General features: G+C 45.6%; 1 protein-coding gene across 1 annotated transcript in view; it reads left to right on the top strand.

Moving 5' to 3' along the window:
- Window positions 1-1,200: 1,200 nt before the first annotated feature.
- vps13c (vacuolar protein sorting 13 homolog C) overlaps window positions 1,201-21,770 on the top strand; it is an 84,774-nt gene continuing 64,204 nt past the window's right edge. The window contains exons 1-13 of the mRNA XM_038306581.1: window positions 1,201-1,417; window positions 4,008-4,051; window positions 4,734-4,776; window positions 8,780-8,875; window positions 9,216-9,248; window positions 11,457-11,558; window positions 16,568-16,630; window positions 17,035-17,109; window positions 17,232-17,341; window positions 17,435-17,494; window positions 17,572-17,631; window positions 18,382-18,462; window positions 18,556-18,613. Coding sequence (XP_038162509.1) covers window positions 1,318-1,417; window positions 4,008-4,051; window positions 4,734-4,776; window positions 8,780-8,875; window positions 9,216-9,248; window positions 11,457-11,558; window positions 16,568-16,630; window positions 17,035-17,109; window positions 17,232-17,341; window positions 17,435-17,494; window positions 17,572-17,631; window positions 18,382-18,462; window positions 18,556-18,613 — 925 coding nt within the window. The 5' untranslated portion in view covers window positions 1,201-1,317. The remainder of the gene's footprint in view (window positions 1,418-4,007; window positions 4,052-4,733; window positions 4,777-8,779; window positions 8,876-9,215; window positions 9,249-11,456; window positions 11,559-16,567; window positions 16,631-17,034; window positions 17,110-17,231; window positions 17,342-17,434; window positions 17,495-17,571; window positions 17,632-18,381; window positions 18,463-18,555; window positions 18,614-21,770) is intronic.

The following is a 21,770-nucleotide window of genomic DNA, read 5'->3' as shown; positions in this document are numbered from 1 at the left end:
CTTTCTTTATTCAGACCCGCTGGTTTTTAATTGGTGACTCCTGGTCTAAGGAATTGGTCCCTCATAGTTAACTTTTAGAAAAACATCACAAATCACTAATTCTCTATATTAAGACAAATGCTGATTTGTGAAACTCAATAGATTTTTGACAACCTGCCTGGTTTAAAGTCGGTCGCAACGTTTGATATTTTTTTAATGACGATTCTTAAAAAGAAATCTATCCTATATAATCATATTCAGATTTTACATGCAATAAGCAGATAGGTTTATATATCTGTAACAAACTGTTAGTTTAGGCTTAATTATCTCCAAGTATGGAGAACCAGCTCTACCATATAAAAAAAAAAATTACATAAATAAATAAATGCTCAATAAATAAACAAGCATACAATTGTCTCTCTAAGACCCCCCCCCCTCATTTGCATAAAAAGGCAGAAATGCAGAAGGAAGTGTAAAAACATCAGGCAGAAATAAATAGGGTAAAAATACAAAGAAAAATTAAAACAGATAAAAATATTATAACATGCACATAAAAAAAATAAGTAATTAATAAAGCTGAAGATTATAACTAACGATAAATAAATACAGTAATTATTAGAAAGGTGAATAAATAAAAAAAGCAAATTAAAGGAGATATATACATTAATGTCTCACTGTATAATTTAATTTCTACCTACATTCATTAATTTATTATATATTTAGGGGCAATTAATGGTATTCTTATTTATGTATTGAGCATTTATTTATTTCTGTATTTATTTTTAAACATGGTAGAGCTGGTCCTCCATATTACAGCAGAGTATTAGGGCCGGGCTAGAGATATTTTCTTCTTTTTCAAGAATAATTCTGGAAATAGACGAAAATAAAATCTCTAATCTGGCCCTAAAACTCTTTCTACCAATTTCCATTTAGTTTAACAAAAACAACAAAAAAAAGGTGTTGCCATGGCCACCAGTCTCTCCTGCTTTATAATCTCTGGTTTTAAAATCAGAGATGGAGCCAGTTTCATGTTGCCAAGCTTTATATATTAGATAATTAAATCTAAAGTTGATCTAGATTTGGCTGCTGATGGTGAACGTCTCCATCCATTGATCCATTGTCTGGATCCAACATGGCGGCCGCACAGCCTGAGGAGTCAGGTGACAGAGGAGCTCCCTCTGCTCCTCCCTCTGTCACCTGACCGCCATCTTCCTCTGTGCCGCAAACAGACACCTGCAGACAGCGCCAGTAGATCCCAGATCGAGTCGATCCGCGCAGCCGGAACTCAGGTGCAGACAGTCCGCGTCCCTCAGCGGGTCCCCCCCGGAGCTTCCAGCCATGGTGTTCGAGTCCATGGTCAGCGACCTTCTGAACAGGTTCATCGGGGACTACGTGGAGAACTTGGACAAGTCTCAGCTGAAGATCGGGATCTGGGGAGGTGAGCCGCTGTGCTAGCTGGCAGCTACCGCTGCCAAACAGGGACGTCAACCAGACTCAGTTCAGAAAATCCCGCATTTCCCCCTTTGCTGGTGGCATGCCTTCTTTATATCATATTCATAATCCATGATGGGCCTGATTGGAGGATTACAGTTTGCTCTTTAATTCGGCTCCTATTGAAACCACAAACATCCAATTAATTCAGCCTAAATTAAAACTTTTTTGCTGGTGACACTAAAGGCGGAAACGATCAGAGCAGCGCGGCTATAATTTCACTGCTTCATGGTAGATCATAGATCAGCTGACAGCTGCTGAGATGTTGGCCGAATGAAAGTGTGTTACAGGCGGAGCCCAGTGAGCCACAGAGCTGCCTGTGTTCAGCTGCAGATCCAGGCAGAGCAGAGTTCATTCGCCCCCCCTGTCATCAGAGGGAGGGCTGGCCTGGAGGATGGAGCTTCATGGGGTAAACAAGTGATCGATCACTGCCCTCACCTGCCCCCCGCTGGGATACACGGGGCTCATACACCTGCGCAGGTGGGTCTGTGGATCAGACTGATCCCAGAACAGAGAATATTCCACCGTTCAGTGCGCCAAGATAAGCAGCAGCTCTATCAGCCCAGCCATACCCCCCCCCCCCCCCCCCCCCCCCCCCCCACACACACACTCACTGTGGTTCCATCAGTTATAGACCTTATTATGGACATATTTCGTGGCAAACATTAATGTCATTGTAAAAACCAGAAAGGCCAAGTTGCCAAAATATATTAATAAAAATAACAAAGGTGCTTCTAGAAGAAATTCAGGAAAAACTCTGAGAGAAAGAAACACATCTTGTTTGGTCCAACCTTGAATTGGAGGTCCTAGGGGGGGCCACAGAGGTACTGCATGGGGGGGGGGGGTGTCACCAAAGTTTTGGTTGATTAGACTTTTTTTTATTCCCTCCTGCAATTTTTCCACTAATTGAAATGTCTTTAAATCCACATGAACATGAATCCAACAGACTGTAGTAAACAGATAAATGGAGGCAGAAGATGTCTTTCAGTCATCAATGCTCACATTCAGAGACACACATCAACCTGGGCACCGTTTCATTCACAACACCTGTCCCATCAACCAGGAATCAGGAATACTTTAATAATCCCAGGAAGGGATTACTTTAGTTACATTACTCCATCTGTAATAGAGCGACTATAGGACCAGTTAGATAGAACACTATTTCATACTATATCTATAATCAGGGGGCCCCGCTCCATCTCGCCATCAGTTCGGGGTCCTTGGCCTGGAAAACGTTGGCGACTCCTGATTTAAAGGCATTAATGCTGATTCTGGAACTCACATGTTTTAGTTTATAAACCTAAATCTAATTGTTAACTAGGCTTATTAACTTTTTACCTTTTTTTTTCTTGACTTTTTAATTTTTTTCCAACTTAATTTCCAGTAGTTAATCTATCAATCAAGGGTTCATCTAATTGGTCAAATGTCAAAATCAGATGTGCAGCCATGTAGCAGCATCTATGCTAAATGTCTAGATATAGATCTTATGCTTCTAGACCTCACTGAGGGAGGGGGGTTTCATTTGTAAGGCAAGTGATGAAAAACGGTAACTCAGCCTATAAAGAGGTAAAGACATTCACATGATAAGTGTGTAAATGAGGCGTTTGAGGTTCAACAGAAAATCCAGAATCTGATGATTTTTTTTTCTTTATTAAAATCCCCCAAAACCAAAAGCTGAGAAAAAGAGGAACTGAGTCCAGCTTCTGGTTTTGGGGTTCATCCTCCACCTCCATGACTCTCTGCTGTGTGGAGGTGTTTGTGGTTTATTGATCCCGCCTGACCTTTGACCTGCTGGTTGGGGCCTGAGGACCCTCTTTCTCTGAGCTTGGCACGAATCGGCTGGACTTCCTGCTGGGAGGATCAGCAGCTTCCTGGATGCTTCAGAGGAGCAGAGCAGGTCGCCTCTGATGGTCACTGTTTACTTCTGGACTTTAGTTTGGTCTTTGTAAAAAAATAAAACAAAGTAAAAAAAAATGGCAGCAAAAGATTCAGATCAACCGTTGAAACATTTAATGAGAATCTATCTGAATTCTGGGAGAAAGTCTCCAGGCGAACGTTTAAATGTCAGCCACATGTGGACACGTGTTGACAGAGACACGTATGATTCCCCGTCCTGGTCCTGCCGGTCCTGCAGCATTCCTCCCCCGCCTCATCACCTCTCCACCAATCAGCTCCCAGTAATGCTGTAAAGTCCCGTGGCGGCCTCCGGCAGGCGGGCAGGGCTCCTCTAATGACGCTGATAAACACTGCTCTGTTATTTGGAGGTTTCTTCCTGTTCAAAGGGAGATTTTCCTCTCCACTGTCGCTACAAGCATGCTTAGTGTGAGGGATTGCTGAAGAGTCAATGAGTCGATGCAATCAGCTGGTTTTCCTTAGATAGAAACCTTTGAATCAATCTGACTGGATGATCTGGTGAACTGGAAAGTGACCTGAGATGACATGATGTGAATTGGAGCTATAGAAATAAACTGAATAGAATAGAATTATTTGGACCGGGACCAGCTTCTGATTGCTCTCTTTATTCTGTGTTTCTGTAGGAAATGTCGTTCTGGAGAACCTGAAGGTGAAGGAAAACGCTCTGGTGAGTCCCAGACCTCCAACTGGACCCCGACCTGCTCCTGGTTCCTGCTGCTGGTTTTTAAAGCAGCTGCCTGTCCTGATGAAGACGATGATTGTTGTTCAATCAGGTCACATGACCCTCTGCTGGCTCTGAAACACTTCCTGTTTGCTGTCAGCTGTAGTTTAAAGAATCCCAGCAGAGTGGGACCTGCTGCTGCCTGCAGCTCTTAGAGCACAGCTCTGCAACCTGGAGCCATTTTGCTCCCAGTCCATCGTAATAAAATGTTGTTTAAGAGCCGCAATTAATAAAAGACCTTTGAATAAAATGAAGGTGATTAATAATCTGAAATATCTGCTGAAGGAAGTCCGTCACCTTTTTATTTTTGGAGGGGTTTTTTTACGGCACTAGTGGCTCATTTTTTGACGGGAAAGGGGAACGAGAGACACGCGTTGAAGGAGACCAGGTTGGATTGGAACCTGGGTCGGCCATACATACAAAACATGAAATATTTCATAAATAGGAAGCATTAAATAAACATATTTTCCAAAATAACATAAAAAAAATGGAGCAACAAAATTTCTGGTGATTTTAGTGACATTATATTGTGAAAATTCATAAAAACTATATTTTTTAAAGCTAAAGCGTCTAATATTTGTCATTATATTTTATATATTTGCTCTGAGCCAATTTGTTTATGTTTCAGGGAGAGTTCGATGTTCCCTTCAAAGTAAAAGCGGGACAGATCGGTAAGTCCTTCTTTTGTTTCTTTAACCCTTTAAAGCCTTAATTTATACCCAGCTATATATTTATATAATTTTTTCTGTCAGTCAGGTATAAGATTTAATAAAGTTTATTAATTTCAACATTGCAGCTATAATTGTATATTTAAGGTATGAAGCCAATTAGCGACACGACGTATCTAAGCAGCAACATTTTCAGTCTCAGTATGTTGACTGTTAAAAAAAAATAAATTACAATTTTAACAAACATGAATTTTTAACCTCTTTTCATTTTAAATTGACCAAATTTGAGGACAGTCAACTTGCTAAGAATTCCCATGAAGTTCTAGTATTTCTTTGCAAAAACAAAACAGTGTTTAAAACTGATCTACATCTTTTTTTGTTTTTTTTTTTACCAATCATTGTTTTTATTGAAAGTACTGTAAACGTCAAAGTTTCCCATGAGCCCCTCTATTGCAATAATAAATCAATGTTAGAAATGTAATCATCCCAGCCTTTAAATAAGCCACGCCCATCAGCTACCAGAACAAGCAGTACTGCAGTTCTATGTTTTGGCCACAGGTGGCAGTATCATCAGAAAACTTAAGTTATCGTTAGATTCAGTTTTAGATAACGGTAACAAACTGACGCGGATGGTGGCGCCCCGCCACAGCACGATGATAGGAGCCACACCCTCAGAATGATTTAGGGGAGGAGTTTATGTAGATTTAGAATAATGTAGCAAAATGTGTATTTATGCAATATTTCTAATCATAATCAGAGTTATAAAGGAGTTAAAGCTGTTCTGAGTGTTTATCTGGTTAATGAAAAATTAACGTCCTTAATGAACTGAAGTGGTTTTGCTCCAAAGTTCGGGTGATAGAAAATTCTTTCTGCAGCAGTGGGGGGGTGATGCTATATTGCAAGAACTGCCTGAAGCCTCAGTTTCTCCACACCTTCACACTAGGTTTCCAGACAGTTTGTGACGGCTCACCATCCAACATGCATACAGCTGAAGACGCACCTGTTTGCTCTGTGTCATTTCTTTTTTTGTTTAACTCCCATTAGACAGGCTTGGACCTGACTTTTTATTCCATATCTTAGTAGATTTTTCCATTCGGGCCGCGCAGCCGGGGCTCCGGTCTGAACCCATGAAACCTCTCTGCTCTCAGTTTTTCAGGTTCAGTGTTCCATATGATTCTCATTTTGGATAAATCAATATAATTCTCTACATCCTCGTATGTGCATTACTCTAGGTCAGAGGTCACGGATTGGCGGACCGCAGTCCGGCTCCAGATCCACCTGCTGGCTAATCCCGACCCAACCTCATTTAAAACATTTATAAATTATCCCATGTTGTCTAACTTCTCTTGCTCCTCTTCTCCTGTTAATACGGTAAAGCCCTGGGGAGCGTCCGGCTCCAGGCTGCACGTGATCCAAATGAGCCAATGAGCTGCTGTCAGTCTGGGTTGCTGCTGCTGCTACTTTTAGACACAGCAGGCAAACCTGTGGCAAGCCGGGCGATGGGAAAGAAGGAGAAGACCATGAGAAAAAGAGAGCAGAGAAAGTGTGGACTGCTGGAAGAACTGCGGTGAACTGGTGAAAGAAAAGTGAAATGGCGTGCTCAAAGATGACCCTGCACATTTAGAGGATGTTTGGCTCAACCTGCTGCTGTGAAGCAGGATTCTCCACCATGAACAGAATCAACAATAAATCTGGATCCAGGCTCAGAATGAGCTCCTTGATATGTGCTTGAGAATGGCTTAGTCTCTGGTTAAACCCAGGTTTAAAGCCTTGCAGGGCAGCCTAAAGCCCACTGCCAACATTAAGACAGAAAAAAGACAGAAAATAACAAACCATCAGTTCAAATTTAAAAATTTTCCACTCTAGATTTTAAGATTTTTTAGATTTTAAAATGGAAAAAAATCAATTTTTTTTTTTTTTATTCAATGTGATTCATGGATGCATAAAAAACTCATTTTATTTCAGTGTTAAATTCTGTTTAAAGCAACAAATTATAATTAAAATGTCTTCAGACCTTTACTGGTTGATGATTTTTTTTATTCGGACCCAAATTATTTTTAATTCTTGGCCTAAATAATTCTCACAATACTTCATCTTTATAAACAGGTGAAAACAGCCAGAGTGAAACCATTAAATTTATTAGGTTGATTATTTATTAGCTGCCAATAAATGGTTCCTTCTTTTTATTTCTACTGCTGTGATTCCTGATAGCTGAAGTACGTATGGAAACCTGAGAAGCTGCTGTTAAATGATTCTCCTGCCTTCCTGCTGCTTTTCTCATCAAACTATTGTTACTTTAGAGCGAAGTTAGAGAATAAATTCATTATCTCTTTATCTGTTTTCTTCACATTTAAAGTAGTCGGGAAATAAAAGGTTGAAATATAGGTTGAGTTAAAAAAAAAAGTAATTATTCTCTGTTTTTAATAATTTACGTTTAAAAAAGAGGATTTTTTTCTTATATTTTCTAGTTGGTTTAAACTGAAAAGAGGAATGAAAGAATGTTACAGTAAGAGATGATAGTTTGCTTTTTTATTCCTTTTTATTATTTTTTTTAGGAGTCGTTTCCCAATCTCTCTTTCTGTATAAATGACATTTCGTTTATACATCTTTCAGACTGTACTTTGATTGAGGAGCGGCTTAGCAGTGGAAAAGAACGATACAGTTCAGATAATCAAATGTAAACGGTGTGGGAGAGACATGGTGCAATAAAGCGTTGATGATGAAGCTCTGCATATGTGCAAAATGAATAAATAATTAGATATGGTGCAAAATGCTGTAAAAAAACATTAAGTTTAGTTCTATATTGAAGATTTACCATGTAGTGCAAATATGACGTCATCAGTGTGACATGATTTAGAGCGGAGGTCTTCAACAGGGGGTGTGTGACCCCTAGGGGTCCACAGAGGTACTGCATGGGGGGCAAGAAAGTTTTGGTTGATTAAACTTTTTTATATCCCCTCCTGCAGTTTTTTCCACTAATTGAAATGTCTTTAAATCCACGTTAACATGAATCCAACAGACTGCAGTAAACAGATAAATGGAGGCAGAAGATGTCTTTCAGTCATCAATGCTCACATTCAGAGACACACATCAAGCTGGGCACCGTTTCATTCACAACACCTGTCCCATCAACCAGGAAGCAGAAATACTTTAATAATCCCAGGGAGGAATTACTTTAGTTACATTACTCCATCTGTAATAGAGTGACTATAGAACCAGTTTGATAGAACACTATTTCAGTGTGATGGCGGTGGGGAAGAAGCTGCTGCAGAACCTGCTGGTCCTGCATTGAATGCTGGGAAGCCTCTTCCCAGAGGGCAGCAGGGAGAACAGTCCATGGTGGGGGGGTGAGGGGTCATTGATGATGTCACGGGTTCGGGACACGCAGCGCTGGGATGAAATGTCTTTAATGGAGGGAAGAGGAGCCCCCATGATCCTCTCTGCTGTTATTGGGAAGCAGATTTTTCCTGTTTTTATTTCTGTATCATAAGTAAAATGGTGGTCTCTGATTTACGCAGACGGCTCGTACAGCTGATGAGTCTCCCTGACTCCCTGAGTACTGACTTAAAGGCAGCTGCATCGTCCTGAAAGCCCCGCGTTCAGCAGAGAGCAGTTTTTTCATCTCTGATGCATAAACCATGCAAAGCCTCCCATGATTCTGCTCTGGATCACAAAGCAGGATAGAAATATGATTTCAATCGCGTCTCTGTGACGCTGCTACCCTGAAATAATGACCTGATTATCGTACAGTTTCAATCACTTATCCAGCGTATAAAACCTGCACCTCTGCTTAGATGTTTGCTGTCTGGATTCAAAAGTTCATACGTTATTTCATAAAGTAATGATACTAAAAAAGTTACTTTTCACATTTGAATGCAGATTTACATGACTGTTAGGCCACTGCCATTGGTCAGCATTAACAATTATTATTAAATAATTAAGTTCCATTAGAAAAATGAATGTAATGTAATTACTTTAATCAGTATAAATGTTGTTTGTGTTACAGGGAAGCTGACGCTGAAGATTCCATGGAAGAACCTCTACAACGAGGCGGTGGTGGCCACGCTGGAGGGGCTCTACCTGCTGGTGGTTCCTGGAGCCAGTAAGTCTGAGCGGTCCGGTCCGGTCCGGTCCCAGCGGTTCTGACAAACAAATATCAGCCAGAAGCGTCTGTTCAGACGGACACTGCAGCTGCAGGAAGCCTGCGTGTTCTTGTTTCCCCTGCAGCGTGGGGGCAGTGTTTTAGAAAAGGTTCTACACTGTAGGGACGTACAGGTACATACGGGGACGTTCACCTGCTCCCACGTGGTTAACTTCTCTTCTTTGGGTTGAGCTCAGGTTTAGGACTAGGGTGTGAATCCAGTTTAGGCCAGGCTTAGGTACATGATGCTAATGGTAAGGGTTAAGGTCGCCATATTTCATGGTGTGTGTGTTTGTTCCAGCTCAGGCTCAGCTGAAGTCGCCTCCGTTTAACGGTAAGCTGCATCGTTTGGAGGTGGAAGTTGATCTGTTCTGTATGCTTCAAAATAAAAGTGCGGCAGCTTTTATTTTGAAGGCTGCCATCCTGTTACTGAGGTCGGTGTTCCTGATTCCTGGTCTGTCGGTGGGTGTTTGAGGTCCGCTCCGTTTCTACAGTTTTCTGTCTAGTTTTTCTCCAGAGCCTGAAACCGTTTGGAGAGAATTTGGTTCCATTATCGCTGAAAAGGAAAATGTTTTGGAAATGGAAATTTTGGGGGGAAAAAAAGTTTTAAAGGTAACTTTATCGTATTTAAAAGTATATTATCATGTTTATTTTTATTGTATTTCATTTTTTGTCTTTTAAAGGTTTTGTGGAGGATTTTTGAGATTTTTGAAAATACTCGCCCTCTCCACAAAAAAATACACATCCATAACAGTTTACCTGACGGTCCGCCCTGACCTCTGACCCCTCCATCACTATATAGAGCGGGGACTCTATAGTGAGCTCAGTGAACTGACCGTTCAGACAGATGATCACTGCTTTTCACTCCTCTTTGGTCTCATAACTCCGCCTCCAACACGCCATGCCTTCGCCATCCATGTTATTCGTCACTGCTGTCGGGTAGGAACAGCGGGCCGCTGTGACGGCAAATCCCATAATGCTTTGCAAGGAGAGCTCCCTTCTCAGGACCGCGGTGAGAAAGGTGAGCTTCAATGACCGTCTGAAACCGTAGCTCACCACAGATATACGCCTGAAAGTTCGCAGAAAATGACAGGTAACGGGACGGCATTACGTAAACATATCACCAGAATGATTGACAGGTAGGAGGTCCAAGTAATTAGATGATCCACCCAGAAATAAAAGATCCTCCTCTATACCTTTAAGATTGCTGAAGAGTCAATGAGTCGATGCAATCAGCTGGTTTTCCTTAGATAGAAAACTTTGAATCAATCTGACTGGATGATCTGGTTGATTTGTTTCTATGAAGTGACCTGAGATGACATGATGTGAATTGGAGCTATAGAAATAAACTGAATAGAATTAATATGCGTTGCATAGATTACATTCTCTTTATTTCTGGGGGCAGGCTTTTTGTTCTGCTTTAAGGATTAAAGATTGGTAGACTTTGAACGGGTCCATATGAACGTTGGAAACAATATTTTTATTGGTCTAGATGGTGTGTTTGAGTGGAGCTCAAGAGGATGGGATTTGTTAAACACAAGTTCTAAAAGAGAAATTAGAATAACAAAAATAAAAGTATAAAATTGATGAAAAACTGTTTTTAGGTGAAAAAATTAAAATGAAGAAAGAAATAAACTGCAAAGTTAGTCTCAAAACCTTTTTTTGATTTAGAAGTTTTTTTTTCTTATATTTTCATTTACATAATCTTGTCTTTTTTTCAACAATAATGGAACAAACTTCACTCCATAAAGGTGGAAGTAGGAAGCAGACTGGGTGCCAGATGAAGACGGACCAACCTTTCTAACAGGAAGTCCCGTGTCAGAGCGGCGTTAGAATGTTGGACCCAGTTCTGCTCTCATTTCTACTGCTGGGAAGTTTAAGCTGGAAGCCTGATCTGGACTTTCTCTGCCTTGTATCTCGGTTTCCGGGTCGGTTCCGGGTTCTTTCCTAGACTTTGTTTCAGTGCTGAATTCGTCTGGATCAGAACTGCGGCTGAGAGGACGGGGAGGGGTTCGTTCCTGCTGCTTTTAGGGGAACCTGTTGAGATGAATCGGGAAGGAGCGACCTGGTCTGGAACGACCAAGCTGGCTGGTCTTCCCTCCTGAACGTCTGGTTTGCTGCAGCGTTGTGCTCAGAGCCAACGATCAGACAGAAGCTGCATTTCCATCACAAATATTAACAAAAACTTTATCGATATTTTGCTAAAAACACAATTTCATGACAATGATTCTGTTGGATTGGAACAGAATCTTTGCCCCTCTGCTAAGGTCTGGCTGTTGATCATGTGACCCATGTGATGAGAGAAGTGACCTCCCTGTTGCCCGTTTGCATTTTATCTTTCTCCTCCTGTTGGATGGAAATGCAGCGGCTGATGCTTTTATTTAGTCTCTAACTTTAAACCTGGACGCCTGTCGGTGCTGGATCTTCTTCTGGTCTTTACTAGTCGGGTTCCTTCAGATACTGCTGCAGCTGCTTCCTTACAAAAAGTGTGGACAAACGAGTTTTTAATCATGCTGTTTGTTCCCCCCCCCCCCCCCCGCAGCAATAAAGTACGATGCAACGAAAGAGGAGCGTTACCAGCAGGAGGCCAAGCAGAGGGAGCTGCAGCGCATCGAGGAGGCGCTGCAGGCCGCTGCACGCAGAGGTGAGGTCCAGCCCCAGAGCTGCTGTCTGCTCTCCTCATGTTTCCTGTTTACTTCCTTTCATTTCTACCTTTGCTGTTGCTCAATATGAAGGCTTTCTGAGATTTTCCTCTTCAGCAGTTCAGCAGTTTAAAGCTGACTGCAGTTTAAACCTCAATTTTTCTACAAACTATGAAAAGTGAGAATGAATCTCTACTTTCCTCTTTATTAGATGTTTGAAACAGCAGCAGCACTTCCTGCATCAGAGAATCTTTTCAGAGTTAGATAATCAGCTTCTAATCTCAGCTTGTTAAAGACCATTTAGCACAGAAAGAAGATTAGAGACATTAAGCTGGATCAAAAGAAAGATTCACAATTGAGTTCACAAACAGTTTAATGGTACACCTGTGGATGCGTGAGTCTGCAGGTGGATGCGTGAGTCTGCAGGTGGATGCGTGAGTCTGCAGGTGGATGCGTGAGTCTGCAGGTGGATGCGTGAGTCTGCAGGTGGATGGGTGAGTCTGCAGGTGGATGCGTGAGTCTGCAGGTGGATGCGTGAGTCTGCAGGTGGATGCGTGAGTCTGCAGGTGGATGCGTGAGTCTGCAGGTGGATGCGTGAGTCTGCAGGTGGATGCGTGATTCTGCAGGTGGATGCATGTGTCTGCAGGTGGATGCGTGAGTCTGCAGGTGGACGTTTGTGTCTGCAGGTGGATGCGTGAGTCTGCAGGTGGATGTGTGAGTCTGCAGGTGGATGCGTGAGTCCGCAGGTGGATGCGTGAGTCTGCAGGTGGACGTTTGTGTCTGCAGGTGGATGAGATTAGAGACATTAAGCTGGATCACGCAGGTGGATGCGTGTGTCTGCAGGTGGATGCGTGAGTCTGCAGGTGGATGCGTGAGTCTGCAGGTGGATGCGTGAGTCTGCAGGTGGATGCGTGAGTCTGCAGGTGGATGCGTGTGTCTGCAGGTGGATGCGTGAGTCTGCAGGTGGACGCGTGAGTCTGCAGGTGGACGCGTGAGTCTGCAGGTGGATGCGTGAGTCTGCAGGTGGATGCGTGAGTCTGCAGGTGGATGCGTGAGTCTGCAGGTGGATGCGTGATTCTGCAGGTGGATGCGTGATTCTGCAGGTGGATGCGTGTCTGCAGGTGGACGTTTGTGTCTGCAGGTGGACGTTTGTGTCTGCAGGTGGATGCGTGAGTCTGCAGGTGGATGTGTGAGTCTGCAGGTGGATGCGTGAGTCTGCAGGTGGATGCGTGTGTCTGCAGGTGGATGCGTGAGTCTGCAGGTGGACGTTTGTGTCTGCAGGTGGATGCGTGAGTCTGCAGGTGGATGCGTGAGTCTGCAGGTGGATGCGTGTGTCTGCAGGTGGACGCGTGAGTCTGCAGGTGGACGCGTGAGTCTGCAGGTGGACGCGTGAGTCTGCAGGTGGACGCGTGAGTCTGCAGGTGGACGCGTGAGTCTGCAGGTGGATGCGTGAGTCTGCAGGTGGACGCGTGAGTCTGCAGGTGGACGCGTGAGTCTGCAGGTGGATGCGTGAGTCTGCAGGTGGATGCGTGAGTCTGCAGGTGGATGCGTGAGTCTGCAGGTGGATGCGTGAGTCTGCAGGTGGATGCGTGTGTCTGCAGGTGGATGCGTGAGTCCACAGGTGGATGCGTGAGTCCGCAGGTGGATGCGTGAGTCCGCAGGTGGATGCGTGAGTCTGCAGGTGGACGCGTGAGTCTGCAGGTGGACGCGTGAGTCTGCAGGTGGACGCGTGAGTCTGCAGGTGGACGCGTGAGTCTGCAGGTGGACGCGTGAGTCTGCAGGTGGACGCGTGAGTCTGCAGGTGGACGCGTGAGTCTGCAGGTGGACGCGTGAGTCTGCAGGTGGACGCGTGAGTCTGCAGGTGGACGCGTGTGTCTGCAGGTGGACGCGTGAGTCTGCAGGTGGATGCATGTGTCTGCAGGTGGATGCGTGAGTCTGCAGGTGGATGCGTGAGTCTGCAGGTGGACGTTTGTGTCTGCAGGTGGATGCGTGAGTCTGCAGGTGGATGCATGTGTCTGCAGGTGGATGCGTGAGTCTGCAGGTGGATGCGTGAGTCTGCAGGTGGACGTTTGTGTCTGCAGGTGGATGCGTGAGTCTGCAGGTGGATGCGTGAGTCTGCAGGTGGACGTTTGTGTCTGCAGGTGGATGCGTGAGTCTGCAGGTGGATGCGTGAGTCTGCAGGTGGACGTTTGTGTCTGCAGGTGGATGCGTGAGTCTGCAGGTGGATGCGTGAGTCTGCAGGTGGATGCGTGAGTCTGCAGGTGGATGCGTGAGTCTGCAGGTGGATGCGTGAGTCTGCAGGTGGATGCGTGAGTCTGCAGGTGGATGCGTGATTCTGCAGGTGGATGCATGTGTCTGCAGGTGGATGCGTGAGTCTGCAGGTGGACGTTTGTGTCTGCAGGTGGATGCGTGAGTCTGCAGGTGGATGCGTGAGTCTGCAGGTGGATGCGTGAGTCCGCAGGTGGATGCGTGAGTCTGCAGGTGGACGTTTGTGTCTGCAGGTGGATGCGTGAGTCTGCAGGTGGATGCGTGATTCTGCAGGTGGATGCATGTGTCTGCAGGTGGATGCGTGAGTCTGCAGGTGGACGTTTGTGTCTGCAGGTGGATGCGTGAGTCTGCAGGTGGATGCGTGAGTCTGCAGGTGGATGCGTGAGTCTGCAGGTGGATGCGTGAGTCTGCAGGTGGATGCGTGAGTCTGCAGGTGGATGCATGTGTCTGCAGGTGGATGCGTGAGTCTGCAGGTGGATGCGTGAGTCTGCAGGTGGACGCATGAGTCTGCAGGTGGACGCGTGAGTCTGCAGGTGGATGCGTGAGTCTGCAGGTGGACGCATGAGTCTGCAGGTGGACGCGTGAGTCTGCAGGTGGACGCGTGAGTCTGCAGGTGGACGCATGAGTCTGCAGGTGGACGCGTGAGTCTGCAGGTGGACGCGTGAGTCTGCAGGTGGACGCGTGAGTCTGCAGGTGGATGCGTGAGTCTGCAGGTGGATGCGTGTGTCTGCAGGTGGATGCGTGAGTCTGCAGGTGGATGCGTGAGTCTGCAGGTGGATGCGTGAGTCTGCAGGTGGATGCGTGTGTCTGCAGGTGGACGCGTGAGTCTGCAGGTGGACGCGTGAGTCTGCAGGTGGATGCGTGAGTCTGCAGGTGGATGCGTGAGTCTGCAGGTGGATGCGTGAGTCTGCAGGTGGATGCGTGATTCTGCAGGTGGATGCGTGATTCTGCAGGTGGATGCGTGTCTGCAGGTGGACGTTTGTGTCTGCAGGTGGACGTTTGTGTCTGCAGGTGGATGCGTGAGTCTGCAGGTGGATGCGTGAGTCTGCAGGTGGATGCGTGAGTCTGCAGGTGGATGCGTGAGTCTGCAGGTGGATGCGTGAGTCTGCAGGTGGATGCGTGAGTCTGCAGGTGGATGCATGTGTCTGCAGGTGGATGCGTGAGTCTGCAGGTGGATGCGTGAGTCTGCAGGTGGACGTTTGTGTCTGCAGGTGGATGCGTGAGTCTGCAGGTGGATGCGTGAGTCTGCAGGTGGACGTTTGTGTCTGCAGGTGGATGCGTGAGTCTGCAGGTGGATGCGTGAGTCTGCAGGTGGACGTTTGTGTCTGCAGGTGGATGCGTGAGTCTGCAGGTGGATGCGTGAGTCTGCAGGTGGATGCGTGAGTCTGCAGGTGGATGCGTGAGTCTGCAGGTGGATGCGTGAGTCTGCAGGTGGATGCGTGAGTCTGCAGGTGGATGCGTGATTCTGCAGGTGGATGCATGTGTCTGCAGGTGGATGCGTGAGTCTGCAGGTGGACGTTTGTGTCTGCAGGTGGATGCGTGAGTCTGCAGGTGGATGCGTGAGTCCGCAGGTGGATGCGTGAGTCTGCAGGTGGACGTTTGTGTCTGCAGGTGGATGCGTGAGTCTGCAGGTGGATGCGTGATTCTGCAGGTGGATGCATGTGTCTGCAGGTGGATGCGTGAGTCTGCAGGTGGACGTTTGTGTCTGCAGGTGGATGCGTGAGTCTGCAGGTGGATGCGTGAGTCTGCAGGTGGATGCGTGAGTCTGCAGGTGGATGCGTGAGTCTGCAGGTGGATGCGTGAGTCTGCAGGTGGATGCATGTGTCTGCAGGTGGATGCGTGAGTCTGCAGGTGGATGCGTGAGTCTGCAGGTGGATGCGTGAGTCTGCAGGTGGATGCGTGAGTCTGCAGGTGGATGCGTGAGTCTGCAGGTGGATGCATGTGTCTGCAGGTGGATGCGTGAGTCTGCAGGTGGATGCGTGAGTCTGCAGGTGGACGTTTGTGTCTGCAGGTGGATGCGTGAGTCTGCAGGTGGATGCGTGAGTCTGCAGGTGGATGCGTGAGTCTGCAGGTGGATGCGTGAGTCTGCAGGTGGATGCGTGAGTCTGCAGGTGGATGCGTGAGTCTGCAGGTGGATGCATGTGTCTGCAGGTGGATGCGTGAGTCTGCAGGTGGACGTTTGTGTCTGCAGGTGGATGCGTGAGTCTGCAGGTGGATGCGTGAGTCTGCAGGTGGATGCGTGAGTCCGCAGGTGGATGCGTGAGTCTGCAGGTGGACGTTTGTGTCTGCAGGTGGATGCGTGAGTCTGCAGGTGGATGCGTGATTCTGCAGGTGGATGCATGTGTCTGCAGGTGGATGCGTGAGTCTGCAGGTGGACGTTTGTGTCTGCAGGTGGATGCGTGAGTCTGCAGGTGGATGCGTGAGTCTGCAGGTGGATGCGTGAGTCTGCAGGTGGATGCGTGAGTCTGCAGGTGGATGCATGTGTCTGCAGGTGGATGCGTGAGTCTGCAGGTGGACGTTTGTGTCTGCAGGTGGATGCGTGAGTCTGCAGGTGGATGCGTGAGTCTGCAGGTGGATGCGTGAGTCTGCAGGTGGACGTTTGTGTCTGCAGGTGGATGCGTGAGTCTGCAGGTGGATGCGTGAGTCTGCAGGTGGATGCGTGATTCTGCAGGTGGATGCGTGAGTCTGCAGCTGAGCTGACTAACCATCTTGTCTATCCTGTTCATGCTGCGTTTGATGTCAGCATCTCATGCTGGAGATCTGCTGTTTGGTCTGGAGAGCGTTGTTTACAAGGAACAGCTCAATGGTAACGCACACAGACACCCCCCAAACACACCTGGAAACACACAGGTCTAAGAAACTGTAAAGGAAAAGATTTAGTGACTAAATGAGTCCAAAAAAATAAATGAAGACCTCTCTAAGGACATTGATAGGTTCTGCAGGACTAGGAGAGGTTTGAACAGGAGCATTCTGCACAGCCTGGCGGTGTTTCTACCAACTGGAGCTGCTCATCAGAAAATCAGAGGGAGGGGGGAGGGGGGAGCATAAGCAGGTGGAAATGCAACGGTTAGTTCCTGAATCCCTGGGAGAGATCAGGGCCTCCCTTAGGCTCTATGTTCATGCAGACCCTGAACTTTAGGCGGTTCTGCTGCTTCCTGCTGTTCGGGCTTTTCTCTCTAACTGCTGTTTCTTTCTTTAACGCTGCCAAAGTCTCAAAAGGACATAAAAAAAACAAAAAGCACAAAAAGGCTTTCAGGAAACTGAAGCGACACGAAAAGAAAGCAGGTGAGTCTCATCTTTCGACTGAAGAGACGTCTTTCCTTGGTCGGCCCGATCCTCCTCGGTCCCGGTCGAAGCTCCGGTCCACGTGGCATCGACCCGTTTTCTAAAGGTTCTGCTTGTTTCAGATAAACCTCCAGAGGAGAAGAAGGACACGTTCATGGAGAAACTCGCCACCCAGGTGATCAAAAACCTGCAGGTGAAGATCAGCAGCATCCATCTGCGTTACGAGGATGATGTGAGTTCTGGTCCAGATCCGGGTTCTGGTTCAGGTTCTGGTTCTGTGTTCTGGGGATGTCTTTGATCCTCAGCTTTATGGCGTCTGTTTCAGCTGTCAGACCCACAGCGCCCCCTATCGATGGGAGTGACGCTGTCAGAGCTCAGCCTGCAGGTAAACACCGCCTCCTCAGACAGGCTGATGATGATGATGATGATGATGATGAAGGTTTGTGTTTGTTTGACCTTTAGACCACAGACGAGAACTGGAAGCTCTGCATTCTGAACGAGGCCGCAAAGATCATCTATAAGGTGAGAAAAATACAATATGGCTTCATTATTGTTCCAGAAAATAATGTTTTTGTAAATTGAAATAAAACAAAAAGTATAAATAAAATTTTGGAATTAATCAAAATATCAGAAAAGATTTTCTCGGATTGTTACTTTTTTGTTTTATTTTTTTTATCATTTAAAAATAATTTTACTTTTAAATATTTTTTTTTTTACAATTTTCGGTTTTATAGATTATATTTTATTTTTGTTAAATTAAAATTTTGTATTTTCAGTTTTTTTAATCTAATTTCAAATTTTTAGATAAATTTGTACGATTTGCAAAACATCCGATTCTCTAGAATTTTGGGGGTTTGGTTAACTCTGTGGTATGGAGAGAAAACGCATTTTAATTGGTCGTGTGAGTATGGGGCTTAAATATAAACTGTCTTTATAAATGATCCCATTCATATATATATATATATATATATATATATTTATATATCAAATAATAATAAAAAAGCAATTTAATACAAATTAGTGAAAACCCTCATTTAATAAAACTTAATTGAAAGTTTGTTCTGGATTTCTAAATTGCTTTTTTTTTACTTTTATCAAAATACGTGTTGGTTGCAACAATATTGGAACAAATTTCCCCCCATAGCTCAGAAGCTCTGCTCACCTTCAGCTGCTTCATAGAATAAACTTTTATGGGCTCTGGACGCTGAAGCAGAAGTTTATGTTCAGCTCTATTAAACATAGCCCCCCCATGTCTGTGTGTTTGTCCCTCAGCTCGGCCGTCTGGAGAGTCTCTGTGCCTACTGGAACGTGGACAGCCCCATGTACTACAGGAGCTCATGGCAGGACATCGTAGTAAGTGGATTTCCGTTCTTTGTCTCTAATGAAGCCGATTTTTCTGGATGAAATGATAAATGTGTTGAAGCCCCGCCTCCTCTCCGCCTGCAGGACCAATTGAAGTCAGAGATCAGCAGCAAAGAGCAGCAGATGCCTCATTATCAGTACAGTGAGTTCATCAAACTATGACTCAGAATCATGCTTCTTTCATCTTTGATGTCCGCCGATGACCTCTGACAGATGGAGCCATCACTAAATGACATCATTGATGATGTCATGACAAGATGACAGGATGACATTATTAAAGGATGACCTCATGTAATTAAGTCAGAGGCTACGTTCACACGGCAGCCTGAAGTGACCTAAGCGACCTGGATCGGATCTTTTCACGACATTCTTAACAACAAAGATCCGATTTCTTCCAAGGCGATCCAGGCCGCTTGGCTGTGTGGTCCTGAATCCGATACGAATCTGATCTTTTCAAATGTGACCTGCGTCTGAACGGCCAGGTCGGATTAATCCAACCCGAAGGTCATTAATACCCGACAAAGGTCACTATTCTGCATCCTGCTACGTAGAAGCATGAAGAAAAACAGCAACCATGGCGGATGATGATGCAGAGAGCAGTTGTTGTTTTTAACCATCTTTAAAGGATTGAGTTTTTGAGGTTGCTGAACGAGCTATTATCAATGTTTACTTCCGTAAACGCAGAGCACGCTGGCCTGTGATGTCACTGCGTCCTCTACTGCGCATGCGGGACACTTCAGCTGTTAGGGGTGTAAATCACATCCATCATGGCGATTCGATTCAGTATCGATTTCCTGACCCAACGATTCGATTATTTTTCGATATTCAAGAATACACCACGATACGATTTGATTCAATTAATCGATTTATTTTATTTATTTATTTATTTATTTATTTTTTTACACCTTACAGGCTAAACAAAGTTTCAAGTTTGAAATAAATCAATGAAAGCTGTAATATCTTTAAGCATTTTTTTTAGAAACAACAGCAAATAGCAGAAGTAAAGTTACAAAAGTTACATCAAAAAATACTGCAGAAATTCTGCAGAAATCAGTGCAATGAGTTCAATGCAATACCTCGGCTCCAGACGTCCCGCCCCCTCCACAGATGCTCCGCTGCTCCGCAGACAGCGCCGCAGACAGGAGGCCGGCTTGTTTTGTTTTTATGACCGAAATTGCAGAAAACAACTTGTGAAGTTTGACCCGCTAGAAGAGCGAGGTGTGCGAGAACGCTGGGACCCTTTTTCCACCTGGATCTCCACTCTTTTTGGCCCTCATGTCCCTCCGTCGTCGGACTAAACTCGCCCCCACTTCCTCGCCGCCTCGGCCGTATCTAGACCCACAGCGTGTAGCACAGACCACGCTTCAATATTGAGCATAAATCAAAAATGTCTGCATCAAGCTCACTGCAACACACTGCTGTAAGAGGATAACCAGGAAGCGAGGTAGGAGGGTGAAATAGGTGTAGCGCCACCGCAGCACGGGAGGAGAATTACGCCCAGGAGCAAATGGATAAGAATAGACCGGAGGAAAAAAAAAACATGAATCGATTCTCTTGCGGACGAATCGATGCATCGGATCATCGGCTGTTGGATCGATGCATCGATACAAAACAATGATTATTTGCTGTATGAATGCAGTTCACACAGGAGATCACATACATTTGGAAATGTGAAAGGCAACGCAAAAAAGAAAATCAGATTTTACAAAAGAATTGGGAATTAAGCCTTAAGGCCATTAATGCAGTGTGATGGTAGAAATAATGTCACTTTCTCATCGTTTCATCATTTCCGCTCAGTTGATATGGCTCCTTTTCACTAAACATCATATAAAGTCACTCTACAATAAACTGAATGGAATTGAATGACATCATGAGAAAGTGACATCACAAGATGACATCATGAAAGGCTGACATCATAAAACCGTGTGATCATCACCACATTAACTAAGCCTGTTTTCTCTAGAGCGCCAGTCGGGTCTGCTGTTCTAGTCCAACACGTTCTTTATCAGAACACAGGAAGTATGGAGAACGGGAGCCCGCAGAACCAATCGGTGTCGATTGGATCATATTCGTGACATCACAGGGCTCGCCTGGCCCTGAGTTTCATCTCCTGTTAGTAATAGTCTCTAGATAATAATAAATTATAACTGTGTCTGACTCCCTGCCAGCTCCCAGATCAGCTTCTCTGATTGGTTGATGCGGCGCGTCCAGCAGCTAAAGTAAAATGTTTACAACTGCAGCAGCTGCTGCTTCTGAAGCGCCTCAGATGCTCAGAAGCTCATGATGCGCCACTTCTGCTGCATAAAGAGCCTTGATGTGCGTCAACCTTTAACTTTGCATGGGAACCAGCTGCTTCTGCAGGTTCTGCAGCTTCTGAAGCTTCTGCAGCTTCTGAAGCTTCTGCAGCTTCTGAAGCTTCTGCAGCTTCTGAAGCTTCTGCAGCTTCTGCAGCTTCTGAAGCTTCTGCAGCTTCTGAAGCTTCTGCAGCTTCTGAAGCTTCTGCAGCTTCTGAAGCTTCTGCAGCTTCTGCAGCTTCTGAAGCTTCTGCAGCTTCTGCAGCTTCTGAAGCTTCTGAAGCTTCTGCAGCTTCTGAAGCTTCTGCAGCTTCTGAAGCTTCTGCAGCTTCTGCAGCTTCTGCAGCTTCTGAAGCTTCTGCAGCTTCTGCAGCTTCTGCAGCTTCTGAAGCTTCTGCAGCTTCTGAAGCTTCTGCAGCTTCTGCAGCTTCTGAAGCTTCTGAAGCTTCTGCAGCTTCTGAAGCTTCTGCAGCTTCTGAAGCTTCTGCAGCTTCTGAAGCTTCTGCAGCTTCTGAAGCTTCTGCAGCTTCTGCAGCTTCTGAAGCTTCTGCAGCTTCTGCAGCTTCTGAAGCTTCTGCAGCTTCTGCAGCTTCTGCAGCTTCTGAAGCTTCTGCAGCTTCTGAAGCTTCTGCAGCTTCTGAAGCTTCTGCAGCTTCTGCAGCTTCTGCAGCTTCTGTAGCTTCTGCTGCTTGCGTTCTGAACGTAGCATAAAGCATTACCTCTTAAAGAAACTACAGACAGTTCTGAGTTGGAATCTAGGCTGAGGGGCGTTACGACCACCCAGGCCACAACACATTTGAGGATACGAGACAAACATGAGGTTCAAAAGAATTATTTTATTCTTAATCTCTGGAACTTCTTTTTAGATCAGGTGTTTTGTTTTTCTGTAAAGAGACAAAATATCAGAGTCAGATTTTTTCCCCAGTTCCCCGTCTCCAAAAAAAACAAAAGTATGAACAGAAAGTTGTACCTGATGAGCTGATCCAAAGAAACAAAATGTTACAG

Source organism: Cyprinodon tularosa, unplaced genomic scaffold (genome assembly GCF_016077235.1).
Source record: "Cyprinodon tularosa strain WSP-4 unplaced genomic scaffold, ASM1607723v1 ctg586, whole genome shotgun sequence".
NCBI classification, from domain to species: Eukaryota; Metazoa; Chordata; class Actinopteri; order Cyprinodontiformes; family Cyprinodontidae; genus Cyprinodon; species Cyprinodon tularosa.
Note: the sequence above shows the minus strand (reverse complement) of the source record. Positions and strands in the feature narration are given on the sequence as shown.